Consider the following 17,437-nt stretch of genomic DNA (forward strand, 5'->3'; position numbering starts at 1 on the left):
GCGTCTGACCTGACAAAACTATGATTATGAATTACAAATATCCAAAAGTCCCACACCACGCCCGAACCAGCTGTTGAAAGTCGACCAAAAGAACAAAACGAAACATGTTAAAGCCAGCGTGAGGACTTTATTGGACCGGAACAACAGTTGAATAACAAAAACGGCATGAAACTGAATTGTGTCGTACGTATTAACGGCCTTTAGGGTTCCGTCCCTTTTCCAAATTCAACACGAGGCAGTGCGTCGTGCTCGCTTCGTCCGGGCTGCGCTCGTCCGTTCAAACTCCAGAAATAAAATTATTTAAAAAAACAAAACAAAACAAAAACACACACACAACTAACTCTGAAGACAGAATTCACTCCATGTTGTGCTCCGGGTCGTGGGAGTAACAGCATTTCTCTCCGTGTGTGCATGTTCCCTGTAAGGAGAAAAGACAACAGTCATGACATGAATTAGGATTCTCTCTCTCTAAAATCACTAAAAGAGGGAAACGTTGGCTGCAGCTGGTGGATGCACTCAGCTCCTCTGGCACAAAACCAACAGTGAGTGGCGTTCTGCCAGAGTGGCCGATGGAGACGAGCGTGTGTCGACCGTTTCGTTTCCCAGGGACACGAAGACTTTATGTGTAATTATATTTAAATAACTCTCTGCCTTTAATTCTGTGAGACTTCTGTTTCCAACCTCAAAGCAAAAGGGTAAGGGTTAGTCTCTACGACGTTCCTATCAAAAGTTATGGCCTATTTAAAATAGGGTTACCGTTTGGGATTAGGGTTTAGGATTAGGGTTAGGGGTTAGGGGTTAGGGTTTAGGGGTTAGGGGTTAGGGTTAGTTTAGAGACTTGAAACTTGGGCTACCCCCCCCCCCCCCCCATTTCGTGGGTGCTGAGTTCACTCGTGCTGGTTTCGTTGCGATCGGACGTCGGGAACCCTTTGATCTTAACCAATTGTGTGCCTATTTTTTTCCCTTAGGTGCTCATTTGTTGAGACTTTGCCTACCCCCTAATTATGGCCACGCGCTTTCCATTGATACCAAGATGGAGTCTCTACGACGTCCCTATCAAAAGTTATGGCCTTTTTAAAATAGGGTTAAGGTTTGAGATTAGGGTTAGGGTTAGGGTTAGGGTTTAGGATTAGGGTTAGGCTTAAGGATTAGGGCTAAGGTTTAGGATTAGGGTTAGGGTTTAGGATTAGGGTTAGGGTTTAGGATTAGGGTTACTTTAGAGACTTGAAACTTGGGCTACCCCCCCTATTTCGTGGGCGCTGAGTTCACTCGTGCTGGTTTCGTTGCGATCGGACATCGGGAACCCTTTGATCTTAAACAATTGTGTGTTATTTTTTTTTTCTTGCAACTGGACCTGGTTGTTTGTCTAGGAAGACGTTTCACCTCTCATCCAAGAGGCTTCATCAGTTCATGTACGCATCTGACCAGGCTAGGACTGGTCCAACTATCTGGTGTGGAGATCCAGGTATTTAACCTCTCACAAGGTCGATGATGTCACTGGAACCCTTTGTGCTCCAAGTGCCAACGACCGTCCTTAGTGACAGTCGGGTTCCAGTGACATCATCGCCCTTGTGAGAGGTTAAATACCTGGATGGCTGACGATGTTCTCGCCCTTCCTAAAAGAAATGTGACGTGACGGCAGCACGTGCGCCTGGAGGTGAACTGACCTGTCTGAATCTCTTACAGGGGAAGTTTCTCAGCTCTGAAGAGTCTGTGATTTGGTTCTTTCTCTTGTTCTGGCACTTCTTCCTCTTGTCCTGCAGGTCCGTAGCGATACCGCCACTGGACGACAGAGAGAGAGAGAGAGAGAGAGAGAGAGAGAGAGGGAGATCGAGAGAGAGAGAAATAGAGAGAGAGAACGAAAGGTTAGGGATGGATGGAGATAAGGAGGAGGATGTGGAGGAGGGAAAAGGTAGGAAAGACAAGCAAGTTGACGTGAAAGGAGCCAAACAAAATGGAAGGAGAAGGGCTTCTTTATGGTTTTAGAATCTAAAGTAACAACCATGAGTAGCTTGAGAGGCCAGATCAGGATGTTTACAAGTCAAAGAGCCCCAAATATACATTTGAGACTGATATTTATCTGTATACACGTCCATAAACATGTTTAAAGGTTTTGAAATACAACTTTCTTTTCTTTAACCTCGGCTTCACATCTAAATTGTGATGGTTTGGTGCATAATGTTCCCTTTCCTGCAAATGTTTACCCTATGATTATTGATTATTGATTTCACACTGATTTTGTTGACATTCGGGATCATAAGTCACTCGTTCTTCAGACATGTTTCCAGAATTAAAGCTGAAGTCCTGTGTCCTGTCCATCTTTTCAAAAAAGGGGTCTTATTTTTGACCATCCTCAAAACTATGGCTCCTTGTTGTGTTTGTCCATCATTGTGTGTGTGTGTGTATGTGTGTGTGTGTGTGTGTGTTCTGGGGGCATGGAGGTTGTGGTACTTACCCAGCTTTGGCACGAGCCTTGGGTCCCCAGAAGGCCTGCGGGTTCTCCTGGAAGCGGGTCAGGTGGCGTTTACGGGACTGAGGGTTGGCGTCCTCCCTCACAGTGAAACAGGCTTCTGAACTGCACACACACACAGACACACACACAAATATGTTCTGTGATTGAGATTTACACAAACATTAATACAAACAGTTACAATGAGCCTTAGGAATAAACGCAGAAGGGTTTTTTGCTGAGTAATCTGGATCTTTCCTCTTTTCCGGACCATTCTCTGTCGAAACCCTAGAGATGGTTGTGCGTGAAAATCCCAGTAGATCAGCAGTTTCTGAAATCCTCAGAGCTGCCCGTCTGGCACCAACAACCACACCACGTTGCACCTAATAAAGTGGCCGGTGACTGTATATTAAACTGTCCCAGGCTTACATTAAATAGAATTAGCTGTAATCACAGCACAGGTCTGCAGGTCGCTCTCTATACTTTAATGAGACAATAGTATAAACTGGCTCATTTCACATTGCCGGCCTGATAAACTGGTTGGACCTTCAGGTCTAGGACGTGGTCTCACCTGGGCTCAGTGGAGAGGATCTTGAAGGCGGGGCTCGTCTCTGACAGCTTCTCCCTCTTCACAGGATTGGCCTTCTCCTGTAACAGACCAATCAGACGTAAAGATGAAGCATTGTGTGTGTGTGTGTGTGTGTGTGTGTGTGTGTGATTCAGGAGACCAGTTTCAATGGATTCCTGCAAACTGGAGAATCTAGAAGCTTCTGACTGCAGCACAAGCATGACTGTGGGGGGTTTAGGCTTATCAGAAGTAGCTATAGTACTTTTTTTTGTTGTAAATCGGGAATGTTTACCCAGCATCGCATGATGTCCCAGATGGCTGCAGGCGGAGCGTCTGTCTTGATGGCGTTCTTGCAGGCGTGAGAGAGGGAAACCCTGTGACCAGCGTGAAGGAGCGCCGACCTGCAGAGAGAGTCGGTTAGCAACTAATGGGGAATAGGAACATGCTAGAAAGGGTTGGTACAACGGCAGAGTCTTATGCTAATCTACAATATATGTGGGGGTCAGTGGGTCCTCCACTGCCGTCTTTTAACTGGCACACGTAAACACGAGCACAAATTTCCCCCCCTCCTAGCCTCCCATCCTCACTTATGGTTCAAGTAGCAGTAGCTCAGTCCATAGGTGACTCGGCTGGAAACCGTAGTGTCGCCCGTTCGAGTCCCTATGTGGACCAAGAATGGAGATTGGACTGGTGGCTGGAGAGGTGCCAGTTCATCTCCTGGTGCTGTTGAGCAAGGCATCGAACCCCCAACTGCTAATAATAGCAACTGCTCGGGGCGCCGATCCATTGCCCCCTCTGTGTGTCTCTCTCCTCTGTTTCAACCTGAGAGCCAGGGTTGTAACAAATGGGGGCTCGTCCGGGATCATCCTGAATCCTGGTGGTGTGGTTGCTTTTTTCTTTCTCGTTAAATGGGAAAGATAACTAGTCCAGTCCAAACACACGGCGGTTCTTACCTGTGCTAATATTTCATTTAACCAACGACACTATGGCTGAAACGTTCACTGTGCGCTCCTTTGTGTTTTCTTACCTGAACTGGAGCAGCGGCGGGGTGTTGCAGTGTAACGTGCCGCTCAGACTGTCCACAGTGTAATAAAGAGGCACGTCTTCCAACTCCTGAAACACACGACACGTCAGAGGTGATGATGATGTGTTCATCGAGCAGGAAGACAAATCAAACAATGGATCTCTCACACAATGCAAAAGTCCCCTGACTTAACTAACCACACCCACATAACAAGAGCAAAAGATGAAAACTATCCATGTAAAAGGGAAGTTCATACCTCCGTCACCATGCTGAGCATGCCCTCGATGCGCTTGGCCGTCCCAAACCGGGACGGGTTCCCTGACACGGCAGACAAAACCTTCTGGACAAAGGCCAAGTCATGGATGGGCTCGGCCCAAGCAGGACCGCCCAGCTACAGAGAGGACAGACACAGACTTCAGCTGGGGTGTGTAACAACTTTAAATAATAACTACAAACAATCAGAGAGGTTATCGTCTGCATCCTGAACATTCATTTATTTAAAATCAACAACAAATATAGGCAAGTTGTATAACTATAAAAACGCAACATGCCAACAACTTTACATGATGTGTTACTAAGTGTGTGTGTGTGTGTGTGTGTGTGTGTGTGTGTGTGTGCGTGCGTGCGTGTACGCGTCCCGCAAGTAGCCCAGGACAGACACGTAAACCAGGCAGGGATATATCTGCTCATTACATCTGTCCTTTTACTGCTCCTCTCCCCTCCCTCTCCTTAATTCTGCTATCTTATCATCTCTCCTTCTCTTTTTCTTCCCTGTACTCATCCCTTCTTCCACATCTCTCTTTCTCTACTTCTCTTCTATTTTGGCCATCGCCAGCTTGGTGACCATGTTTGGAGTCAGAAAGGCGAGGGTGAACTCAAAAGAGGAAACTGATTTTCCACCAGTTGAAGCGAGTCCTCCAGTGGACTTTTGCTGGTGGGTGCGCAGAATTATTATAATATACCATTTGTTTGATTCTTACACTTTTTTCAAACATATTGTTCGAATTTCTTTACTGTGCAAGCTGGAACATGGTCCAGTGTGTGTGTGTGTGTGTGTGTGTGTCTGTCTGTCTCACCTGATGTCTCTGTCCGCAGTGCTCACACTGTGGCCCAACTGGGGGTCCTGTTGCAGGAGAATACTTCATACTGAAAACACAGCAGATTCGTCTTCACTACAGCTGTCACAACTTTTATTTGATAAAAAAAGACCAAGAGTCTACGGCCGCACTAGTGACTCGTACAGGTCGTACTTGGACACGGCGGTGGTATAAGCTAAACGCCACCTGCAGCATGCAAAGACTTGATTGTGAAGTGCTGCTGTTGGTTTGCGAAGCACTGAATGGTTTAAGGCCAAAATACATTTGTGATCTTCTGCGACCTTAAGAGCCATTCGGGTCATCTGGCTCAGGTCTGCCTTCTGAGGTCTGCCCTCAGAGTCAGAACTAAACATGGAGGAGCAGCGTTTAGTGTCTTGGCACATTACCATTAAACACAGTACAGCTGAGGCCGATGGGGATGTCGAGGTAAATTCTGGACTCACTGAGATTTTGACCTGATGACGGCGCGAGAGGGAAAGTTCATTGGAGCGGTAACAAGTGCAACACGAATGCCTGCACAAAATGTTACGATAGTTCATTGGTTAGCTGCTGAAACAGTTCAGTATGGAGCAAAGTGGTGGACCGACAGTCCGTCATCCCTGTAACCATGTTGTTAGCATGCTAGCATACATTCAGCAGTGAACGGCGTCCACAGCCGAGTTTCTAAACAACACAGCGCCAAACTCTGTCATCTCCACTCCGGACTTGAACTGCCTGTTGTAGCACAAAACAGACGTTCAAGAGAGAAGAAGAAGCCCCCATTTTTTGAATTCAGAGGCACTGACACCCAATGTTGACATTCCCGTCTTCAGATTTGAGGTCTGACACCATCGGCCAAAAGGCGAAGAGTGTGAAACGGTTGAACTGATGCAGATTGAGTGCTGCGGGAGAGTTGGCCGATCGCGGACCGTCTTACTGTTTGCCGTTGCTTGTTCTCCGGCCCATTCTCTGCGAGTGGAAAGAGCCGCAGCCGACACAGTTGTAGATCAGCGCCTGTTTACTGCAACACAAGACGGGGAGAACGTGTGTCAGGAATAACAGTTTCCGTGTGAGCACGTGGGCTAGTAAACGTGCATACACACATGTTCACATGGATACACGCACGCTAACAGTACATCCTGATTATAAACTGTAGTTACACCATTAGATTAATATTATATTCATATGTGGACTCTCCTTACCATTCATCTAGATACCCAGCATTACATTTATAGACAGTTTGTTTCTAATATTTTGTTTCTAAGTCCTGCTGCTGGTAAAGTATTATCCCTCGGCAGACTAGGCCTATAGCAGCAGAATTAAGCAGAACAAAATCAGTTTAAAAATAACAACATTGCTAAGGGCCCGTACGTCCTAGCTGTAACCTTTATCATTATACATTTATAGACAGGTTGTTTCTAATATTTTAAGTCCTGCCGCTGCCATTATTGTTAGTATGTGCTTGCTGCAGTGACCCAGTTCCAGCATCATTCAACTCCCATCATACAATCCTTGTTTTGGGGACAGTACAGTGTGTGTGTGTGTGTGTGTGTGTGTGTGTGTGTGTGTGTGTGTGTGTGTGTGTGTGTGTGTGTGTGTGTGTGTGTGTGTGTGTGTGCGCGTGCGTGCGTGCGTGCGTGCGTGTGTGTGCGTGCGTGCGTGCACCTCGCTGAGTTCTTGACCGTGGCCTGTCCCGTGAAGACCCGTACAAAGACCCTGATGTAGAAGTCGACACTGACGGACAGCAGGGGCCGGATGTATCGCTGGTACACGCCCGCCCTCTGGTCCAAGCTGTGGAGGATGATACGAAGAGCCTGCAGGAGGAACAGAGAGAGAAGAACTTCTTTTTGCTTGGTTCGTTTCTCGTCTGAGAAAGTTTGACCTTTTGCTCCCATGAAGATTTTAAACTGAAAACAGTAATATGTGAGGAAAACAATAATATTCTAGAGATTCTGCTTTTTTAATCCAGTCTAAAGAAAGGAGAGTTCTTGTGTTTAATAAGTTCATATCACGGCGTGTCTCCCTGTGTCTCTTTGTGTCTCCTTCTGTCTCTGTGTGTCTCCGTGTGTCTCCGTGGGTCTCTTTGTGTCTCTGTGTGAGTCCGTGTGTCTTTTGTGTCTCTGTGTGTCTCTGTTTGTGTCCGTGTGTCTCTGCGGGTCTCTGAGTCTTTCTGTGTCTCTTTGTGTCTCCATGTGTCTCCGTCTGTCTCTGTGTGTCTCTTTGCGTCTCTTTGTGTCTCCGTGTGTGTCTGTGTATCTTCGTTTGTCTCCGTGTTTCTCCCTCTGTCTCCATGTGCCTCTTTGTGTCCACAGGTCTGTGTTTAGAGAAGAGGGTTTTCGACAGACTCGTCTGCTGGTTCACATTAAAACCACGGGGTGGCTTTTACCCTAAAGCCGTCACAAGACACATTACATTTGTCAGAGTTATTAGCGTTAGCCTGGCTCATCCATCAACAGTGCCTTTTGAAAACATGACAGCTGCTTTTTTTTGTTGTTGTCAGAGAAATCCGTTTTAAACACTGCAGCGAGTAAATAAACGGGAAGGAACAGCCGCAGTGAGCTGAAGAGCCGCGGGCGACAGGCTCCGCTCCTCAGCGAGGTGAATTACTTCAACTCCGCTGTTTTGTGAAAGCGGCAGAAGGAAATCAGACGGGGGCTTCCAGCAAGATATAAAATCAGGCGGTTATTGACCGACTTCTTCATTAAAACAAGCATTTGTTTGGCTGCTCTCTGAACAGATACAGTGAGGACGCACTCACACTGTCCTTCCACACCGCGCCAAAACAGGTTTTGTGGGTAAAGCCTAGTGCGTTTGACCAGTGTGAGTGCAACTGCTCCATGCATAACTGCAGACAGCTGGCCGTCCACAGCCCGTTTGGGAGAGGTGGGCTTTTGTAAAGCGCGTTTGCACGTGTACGAGCACGAGCACGAGGCCTACGGCGGTTCTGAGGTAATTTATATGCGCCTGTTCGACATAGAAAATAGAAGGAGGGACCATGCGCGGACATTTAAAACAATGGCGGTGAAAGGTTCACGTTGGTGTGATGCGGAGGTGGAGTGTTTACTGCAGATTTGGTCGATGAAAAGATTCAAAAACAGTCGAAAAGACGCACAAAAACTCAGAGGTCTGTGGAAAGATTTGTAAACAAAGCCACGCATCGCCATGACGTCATCAATGCGTGTGACGTGTTACGGCGTGATGACGTATGGACAGGCAAGAAGCATTCGCAGAGGCCCAGGTAGTGTGAGTACAAACGGGCCTGGGGTGCGGGGGGAGAGGGAGGGGGGGGACAAGTACCCTAAAGCCCGGGGCGCGGTGCGGAAGGACAGTGTGAGTGCGCCCTTATTCTGCTGCTGTTGTTTTCCTGACAGAGCAGCTGCTCAGCGAGTGTCTGATGCACCCAGAGCTCTTGCTCTTCACTACCAAAGGTCACATTCACTTTGCAAACACACACACGTGTCTGTGCATGTACTCTTCGTCATGTTGCGCCCGCATGTGCACTCACCATCTCATGACAGTATTTGGCTTTGATGGAGACTGAGCCGTATTTGCTGTAGCAGGTCTCTCCGCTGTTTCCTGCCATCACGGCCATGTCTGTACACGTTACACACAACAGACCTGAGAGAGAGAGACACAGAGACGGTGAGTCAGCAAAAGAGACATGAGAGAGAGAAGCAGTGACTACAAAAGACTACCTTTAAAACACGGGTTACAGCGTATAGTAAAGGAACTCTTAGTGTTTGTTTTAAGATTCTGTTTGTCCCACATGGTGGAGCGTTCAAATCGGGGCCGTTAAGATGAGGTCAGATTGGCTGTCGAAGTGTAAACACCCATCATTGTCCTATAAGCTAGCAGACTCATCTCGAGACTCTTCACTGTACACTCACACTGTCCATCCGTACCGTGCCCAAGCACGCTTCACGGCTAAAGTCTAGTACGTTTGACCAGTGTGAGTGCAACCGTACCACGCCTAGTTGGGTACGGTTGCCGGCCACGGCCCGTTTAGAAGAGGTGGGCTTTTGTAGAGCACGTTTGAACAAGTACGAGCACGAGCGTGCGCATGTGTACGAACATGAGGCCTACCTCGGCTCTGAGGTAATTTCCTGTGCGCCTGTTGGGACATAGAAAAAAGAAGGTGGGACCATGCACGGCCAATTAAAACAATGGCGGTGAAAGGTTCACGTTGGTGTGATGCGGAGGTGGAGTGTTTACTGCAGATTTGGTCGATGAAAAGATTCAAAAACCGTCGACAAGACGCACAAAAACTCTGAGGTCTACGGAAAGATCTGGAAACAAAGCCACGCATCGTGATGACGTCATCAATGCGTGTGACGTGTTACGGCGTGATGACGTATAGGCAGCAAGAAGCATTTGCGTGAGGCCCAGGTAGTGTGAGTACAAACGGGCCTGGAGGGGGGGACAAGGACCCTAAAGCACGGGGCACGGGACGGATGAACAGTGTGAGTGCACCCTTAGATAGGACGGACAGGAAATGTGGTGAGAGAGGGGGAAGGGGGAGACATGCAGCAAAGGGCTGCAGGTCGGAGTCGAACCAGCAGCCGCTGCCTCGAGGACCTTCTTCTTCACATGGGGCGGCTGCTCTAACCTCTCAGCCATCGGCCGCCCCGGTCAGAGTGATTTTAATACCATAAAATAAAAGGTGATGAGTGTATCTCCTTCACTGAGTGCAATCAAATAGATAGACAGAATAAGGATTGGTGGATGATTAGTATTGAGCACAGACAATGACCCTTAATCATGCCTGTACTTCATTATTTCATATGAACAAAAAGCAATGCATGCTACGATTGACTAGACACTTTTAAAATCCTGAATGTAAAGAAGCTCTGTATGTTGCATTTAACGTCAAGCTTTTACCGATGACACTCGCAGACAAACCGTTGTTTGGAGCAGGATCATAAACGGCACGTTTACTGACGCAGGCTCAGAAACAGAATAATGAAAAGAGCCGAGAGTCGGTTGGATTATTTACGAAAAGCAAACTACCCACCTCCCTCGCTGACAGCCTGCACAGCGGCATCTAAGAAGCAAGCGGGGCTCCCGTAGGGATCCAGATCGATCACGTCGTAGCGCTCCTTCTTCCCTCGCATCTCGTACATCAGCATACTGGAGGAGAGTAAGGAAAAGGGAGAGGAGTGAACAAATCCACGTCCATGACCACTGAAAGAAATGTTAGATGCAAGGGCAGAAAGTTAAAAATGGAGCCGAGGGGATGGAGAAAAGAGGAGAGGAGCCAAGAAGAGCCGATTAGTTCAGAGAGGAGGAGAAAGGACTGAAGAAGACAGACAAAGAGAAGGCAAACAAGTCAAAGAGGAAAGAGGAGAGTGGCGCCAATGAAAGAGCGAGTTCATGAAAGAAGTGAAGCAAAGAGACACGAGTGGAGGAGAGGTGAGCTGGAACAGAGGGATGAATAGAGCGAGAGGTCAAGGGTGAAGATTGGAGCGGAGTGAAGACGGACAGTAAATCAGTGGAGCGGGTAAATGAGCCAGGGCAGAGGCAGGCCGGCAGGGAACCGGCAGTTTTTCCCTGGCCGTGCTGAGTGTTGGTACCTGGCGTCCCTGCAGCTGGCCTGGAGCAGGTGGCTGACTCCGTTGTACTGGGCGTTCCTGGCGATCAGCGCCGCCGCCTTGCTGGAGAAGTCGTTTGCGGTGACGCTCCGCAGGCCGGGGACTTCCAGGGCGAAGCGCACCGAGCGCAAACCGGAGGCCGCCAGACCCTCCAGCACGCGGAGGCCGCGCTGAAACACACACGGGGGTGGAAGAAGGTCTTTAAAGCTGAATGAACTGTTTTTTTGGCCACTTGGGGGCAGCAGAAACAAGAGGTATAGACAACACTGACACATGCCCAACATACAGTACAAAGTTAGCAATATGGCTAACATCCAACATCCAGCAGACATGAAGAAACATTATTTAGAGTTGTGTTTGTGTCCGCCTGATGAATGCAAGACCAATGTTCGAGTCCATGCCACTGCAGAGGTTTGGTGTCATTTTGAGCAGTAATGGTGGTTAAAGAGACGTTTTAATGTCTGCACCGTGCTGCAGCATGTTAATCAATGTTAGCCACAGTCGACTGTAAGCGACTCTCTGGGATTGCTCCGTTAATAGTTAATTCATTCATTCATTCATTCATTCATTCATCTTCAACCGCTTGTCCCTGTCGGGGTCGCGGGGGGGCCAGAGCCGATCCCAGCTGACATCGGGCGTGAGGCGGGGTCCACCCTGGACAGGACGCCAGTCTATCACAGGACACATAGAGACGAACAGAGACAGACAACCATTCACACCTACGGGTGATTTTAGAGTCATCAATGAACCGAACACCTGCATACCAGCCGGGATGCGAAACCTGCCGACTGCTTCATCTGGAAAGGTGCCGAAATGATTCCTTAAGTAACTGGAAGATTGCTTTGTTTAATGAATTCATTTTATGTAAATGTACAGCGGCTGGTTCCACGCGGATGATCGTTGCAGTCACACAGAGGGCTTACGCTGCGGCCACCACGTCCACGGAGCGCCGTAAAGAAGGTGTGATGGCGCGGACTACAGGGTGGAGGAAGCGGAGAGAGAAAACAGCAGGGGGAGGGGAGAAGAGACGAGACGGTTCGAAGAAAACTACAGAAAGTGTCCAGAGTTTGGGATCCTTTCAAGCTGAAAACTAAACAGAAACTACAAAACCCAACTAGCACGTTAGCAAGACGTCCATGCCTCAGCATCTCACTCATCAGAAAGTATCCAGTCTACACATCCAGTCATCGCAAAGAGCCCTGACTGTACACAACACACTTGGAATTTAATCCTCACACCTTATTACTTGCTTTTGACCAGAACTGAAAGTCAAAAGATCAAATAACAAATGGCATCACTCCACGTTCTAGGATCACCAGCAGCGGCCGAGCGTCTTTTTCCCCTCAGTCAGTGACAACAAACGAACGACCTTATTTAAAACATAATGAAATCCTTCAAAGTTTTAAAAACTGATCTGATTTCCTCTCTCTGCCACTTGGGGCCAGCAGAGTGTGAAATTGCCTTGTGCAACATTAACATAAGTCATTTGATGGAAGCTCTTATCCAAACCGCTCTACGCTGGCATCGCTGTGTACATTTTAAGCATGGGGGACCCCGGGGGGACTCGAACCACTGACCCTGACGGTGTTAGTACCGTACTTCATGCCACAGAAGGAGTGCTCTCTGCTTTTTGTGCTTTACTTTATTTTTATTTATCCAAATGAGAGCCAGTAATAAAAGCAACTGTCCAATAGACTCATCCGTACCTCACATTTCTCCCCCACTCTCGCGGTTACGGCGGGAGGCTCCGCTCCGTTTTTCTCCTCCGTCTGCACGTCGGCCTCGTTCGTGTCCTCCGACAGAGAGACCACCACCCTCTCTTTCTCACCCGGCACCACCACCTTCACCCCGCGCTGAGCCAGCATTTCTCTGGCGAACTCCGTGATCACAGCACATCTGGGAAGGGAAACGTTACACCAGGGTGATAACAGAGCTCGCTGAATATTCACGACTCATCCAAACACAACTTTGGTCATTCTTGCACAAAATGGACGACACTATTGCAGTCACAATATTACGGTGTGTAGAGTCTTGTGTTTGAGAAGTGGACGTGTCCCTGCTTTGAATGAATGTGTGAAACAAAACTGTGATTATGTGATTAGAATCACAGAGGGGTCCGGGGAATCTCATCTCATCGCGGGGGCAGCAACTTTAGCAGGGGACCCCAAACTTCCCTTTCCTGGGCCACATTAACCAGCTCTAACTGGGGGATCCTTAAACTCTCCCCCTGGTCCTGGGTCTTCCCCGAGGCCTCCTCCCAGCTGGACGTGCCTGGAACACCTCCCTAGGGAGGCGCCCAGGGTTCATCTCTAAGGGAGACTCCAGCCCCCCTCCTGAGAAAACCCATTTCGGCCGCTTGTACCCGCGACCTCGTTCTTTTCGGTCATGACCCAGCTTTCATGACCACTGGTGAGGGTAGGAACAGAGATTGACCGGTAGTTTAAATAATTAAATGTACAAAATATACGTTATGTTTCAGACGATGTCTTTCTGAATATACCTGTATTCACGCTCTGTCTGAAACAATCCGTTTAGCTCTTTATAGCCCCTTCCCAAAAAGGTCTGCTCTGATTGGTCAGCGTTTCTGCACCGTCGCTGCAGCGTGGAAAGAACCGTAGCGGCCCTTTCTACCTATATGTAGTATAGTTGTGACATCACAACATACAGGGAGCCCTGCAGGTTCATTTAAAGGAACACTTTAATGAAACAAGACATGGAAAATCTCGCTTTTTATAATATCGGACCTTTGTCCATCCGTACCGTGCCCCGTGCTATAGGGTACTTGGATTTACGGAATATTGCTGTGCGACTGGCATCTCTATTTCTGCTGCTGTTACTCTACATTTTATGGCTGTTCTATAGCTAAACTTTAAAATCGTAAATATTGTACATACTTGACAGAGGTACTCTTTCTTAGCGACCTAGCATGCTCTCAGAAAGCATAATACAGACTTCCCATTGTTTTCTGTCTCTACAGTGAAAAGAAAGGCACATGAACTGTGAAGTATACAATCGCTGTCATCACCATTTGGTAAAATGCAATCTCAAAACCCATCTGGGAAATAACGGCCGAGTGGGAGAGGAAGTCTTTGCTTGGATATTTCCTCGCTACACCCTAAAGCCTGAATTATCGCCCCTAGAGGCTCAATCATCAGACTGCCCACTGAGTCCCGAGAAACAAGAGCAGCCCGTGTTTATGCTTACGTCAAATCTCTGTTGAACTCCTGGACTGGGTTGTAAAACACCTCGTTGGCACTGGGAAACAAGATGGCCGCCTTGCCCTCCTTGACCACCGTCTCCCCCGGTAACAGTCCTGCAGAGAGTGTCTCCTTGTCAGCCGCTGCATCCGTGGATGCCGGGCCCATTTCTTCCGCTGTAGATTCGGCGGCTGTGGGAGGAGGTTTGGTGTCGGGAACATCAGGGGCAGTTTTTAGCGGCTCCATGGATCTGAGTCCCCTACCGCCGGCAGCAGCAGCAGCACTGCCCAGGCTCCACCGACACGTCTGTCTGGGAGAGTGAGTGCAGGAAGGATGCAGATGATGGGAGATGATGAGGGGGAACAGCCGAGCTGTCCGCACCAGCATAAAGGAACGCCACCTGGGAAAAAGACAAATGACACGTCTGAAGGCTGCAAAACCTTTTCCACTTATATTCAGATTGAATAAAGAGCCCGTCCAACACTGAATTTCTGAAACTACTACATTAATAACAGAAATCTGAGGTTAAGCAAACCTAGACCTAAACCAACATACTGAAATGTGCCAGTAATATGGTCCTCGCCAATGCATCGGTTGGGCTTTGGTTTAAATAATCCATAACATGACAGAAAGTACTGTCCATCACAACTGCTCCTCTGAACCCAATGTGTCATATATTAAATTACCTTAAAAAGCCCCAAGATAGTTAATATACATTCATAACACAAAGAAAAGCAGAAAATTATCATATTATGGGGAATAACAGCCAAGTCGACGGCTTCTTTTCAATCTAAACTGAAATTATTGCGCCGATTTAATCTGACTCTAGTTTGTCTTCTACCTTTGTTTTGATAAATGCTATATAAATGATATTATTATTATTATTATTATTACTATATGTAATAGTTGAGGGTCTGGAACCTGTTAGACTAGTAAGACCTGTACAAGCAGGGGTGCAGATCGGATGTCAGGATTGAGAGGGACACAACAGTGTTTGTTTTGTTTGCCCGTGTGCAACTCACACCATGCCGCCATAAATCACAACTCCGTAGAGCATGGGTGTCAAAGTGATCCAGTAAAGGGCCGTGTGTGTGTGTGTGTGTGTGTGTGTGTGTGTGTGTGTGTGTGTGTGGCTGCAGGTTTTCATTCCAACCAATCAAAAACACATCTGGTCCAACAAATCAACTGTGTGAAGACAGTTCAGGTGAGTGAGTAAGTCGAGTCAGGTGTGTTCTTGCTTGGTTGGAATGACAACCTGCAGCCACACACACACACACACACACACACACACACACACACACACACACAGCCCTTTACTGGAGGAGTTTGACACCCCTGCCGTAGAGGCTCGCCATATCATTCAAAAAGTACTGCACAGGGAATCATGTACTGTGCTCACCTTTCCTGTTTTTCCTAAACAGCCAACAGCATGGATCACTGCTGACTTAACTGTTATATTAGTAAATCCCACATTTAAGGGTCTTGGGCATTTAATGTCTACTCACCCACAGTTCTTCTCACCATCTTCTTCTTCCCAGTGTATGGGACTACTTTATGCATGATGAATTGATATGGATGAATATCAAAACATTAAAGCCTGCTGCTGTCATCAGCCTCTGTGTAAGAAACTACCCACTCGTGTGTGTTGTAGTGGAGGAGAGCAGAGATGTGTGGAGTGTGGATGGATGTTTGTGTGTGTGTGGAGTCAGAAATGTATATTTGTCAAACATTAGTTGTTCCACCATTTCTTTTTAGATGTGAATCTTAAATGTGAAGAATGTAAAGTCTGAAAATAGACTCTGGGATCTGCACCCATGCCTGTACAAGTCTTACCTGTGATTTCAGCGCCTTCGCTTTGTTTCTTTCAGTGCAACAACATTAAGTTTACACACCAATAACAATATCAAACACTTCAGGTATCAAGGTGATGTCTTCACATTTCTTGTTTTGGCCGACCCAAAACATAAACGACTATTTCAATTCATAAACGACTTTATTTACTTCATAAAACACTGTATTTGGCTTTTCTAGCTGTTGAGTTGTTCGACTAATCGACCAATAACAAAAGCCCCTTTCAGCAGCAGAGTGAAACCAGGGGACCAAACAGGGTTAAAGGTGAACTCTAGTCTACATTTAGCTTCGTGTGTTTGTTTCTTTGACAAAATGAAAACCAACATCATCTAGAACAATAGGACAGAAACGTTGTGTAGTGTAATGTTCCTTCTTTGCAAAGTTGCTAACGTTAGCTCGTTTGCTAGTTAAACTAAAGCACGTAAGCCGTGTGCACACATTTACCTGTGACACCTCCGCCTGGACGGACTCTTCTTCCCTAACCTGTCGGGGGGAGGGATACAAAGTCGGCACAGGTGGTCGTGTTGTACGCGTCTCCTCTCTGCTACAGTGTACGCTGCTTTTCCAGGCTGCTCTCACGTTAGCACATGGGGGCCGCCATGTTTGTTGGAGCGTCTCTACGGAAGCCCGCGCAGCCGGCGTTGCAAGAAAAAAAGCGAAAGCGCCGCCCTCTCCCGTCCGGCACCGCACCTCCGCCCCTCCTCCACTGTCAGGGAGACGGTGTAACGTAAGGACAAGTGGGGAGAGCGGGTCGATGAGTGGGCCGCCGCCGCCTGCACACACACACACACACACACACACACACACACACACACACACACACACACACACACACACACACACACACACACACACACACACACACACACACACACACACACACACACACACACACACACACACACACACACACACTCTCTGTGCCCTACTTTCCCCCGCTGTGAACATGTGAGGCGGCTGGAAAACACATCAGCCTCCGCTTTCATGAATAATCTAATTTAATCTCACCGTGCCTGATGTTGGTGATGCATCCAGATGAAAAGGCTAAACATAGCCTATGGATTAACCAAGATATCCCAGAGACCCATGATGTGAGGATGGGGTCGGTGCAGGTCAGGGGGAGGCAGCTCACGCTATATAACAGCGCATTTAGGTAGTTATAGTAGGAGTGTGATGCTGTTTAATACATCAAAACACACCGTTTGTGTGTGTGTTGCTTACAGTTTTCACTTTTCATCCTCAGTGTGCAGAAAAAGGGGGAAGATGCCCTTATTTGACCCCCCCACCTGCACCCCTGCACCCCTTGTTATTCAGTTTTGTGCGGCAGTAATTCAGTCCATAGGTGGCTTGGCTGGGAGCCTTAGGGTTGCTGGTTTGAGTCCCTGTGTGGACCATGGATGGAGCGTGAACAGGTGGCTGGAGAGGTGCCAGTTCATCTCCTGGGCACTGCTGAGGTGCTGTTGAGCAAGGCACCGAACCCCCAACTGCTCGGGACGCCGGTCACTGGCAGCCCCCTCGCTCTGACAACTCTCCATTAATTGCATGTATATAGGTCCTGTCTGTGCATGTGTGTGTGTGTGTGTGTGTGTGTGTGTGTGTGTGTGTGTAACATGAAAAAGTAGAGGGAAAATTGAATTCCCCCATTTTGCGTGACAAATAAAGGAATTCTTCTTCTTCTTCTTTA

At 47.8% G+C, this 17,437-nt stretch overlaps 1 protein-coding gene across 1 annotated transcript; it reads right to left on the minus strand.

Moving 5' to 3' along the window:
- Positions 1-167: 167 nt before the first annotated feature.
- Positions 168-16,344, minus strand: trmt1 (tRNA methyltransferase 1). The gene is made up of 16 exons (XM_083925104.1): positions 16,198-16,344; positions 13,910-14,302; positions 12,412-12,601; positions 10,688-10,875; positions 10,129-10,244; positions 8,623-8,735; positions 6,783-6,931; positions 6,055-6,138; positions 5,118-5,187; positions 4,298-4,432; positions 4,045-4,130; positions 3,310-3,418; positions 3,021-3,097; positions 2,456-2,575; positions 1,668-1,782; positions 168-418 (listed from the first exon to the last, which is right to left on the minus strand). Exons 2-16 carry the CDS (start codon positions 14,287-14,289, stop codon positions 356-358), a joined length of 1,995 nt encoding a protein of 664 aa, XP_083781230.1. The 5' UTR covers positions 14,290-14,302; positions 16,198-16,344; the 3' UTR covers positions 168-355.
- Between the last annotated feature and the right edge of the window lie 1,093 nt (positions 16,345-17,437).

The sequence above is a fragment of the Echiichthys vipera genome (assembly GCF_963691815.1).
Source record: "Echiichthys vipera genome assembly, chromosome: 2".
In the NCBI taxonomy this organism is placed as follows: domain Eukaryota; kingdom Metazoa; phylum Chordata; class Actinopteri; order Perciformes; family Trachinidae; genus Echiichthys; species Echiichthys vipera.

Bases quoted from the DNA above. Each gene is read 5' to 3' on its own strand.
- trmt1 (XM_083925104.1), bottom strand. From the start codon at position 14,289: ATGCTGGTGCGGACAGCTCGGCTGTTCCCCCTCATCATCTCCCATCAT. The intron at 6,139-6,782 runs GTGCACGCACGC...CTTGTGTTGCAG, and splicing joins ACGGTCAAGAACTCAGCGAG to TAAACAGGCGCTGATCTACA. The intron at 3,098-3,309 runs GTAAACATTCCC...GGTCTGTTACAG, and splicing joins GGGACATCATGCGATGCTGG to GAGAAGGCCAATCCTGTGAA.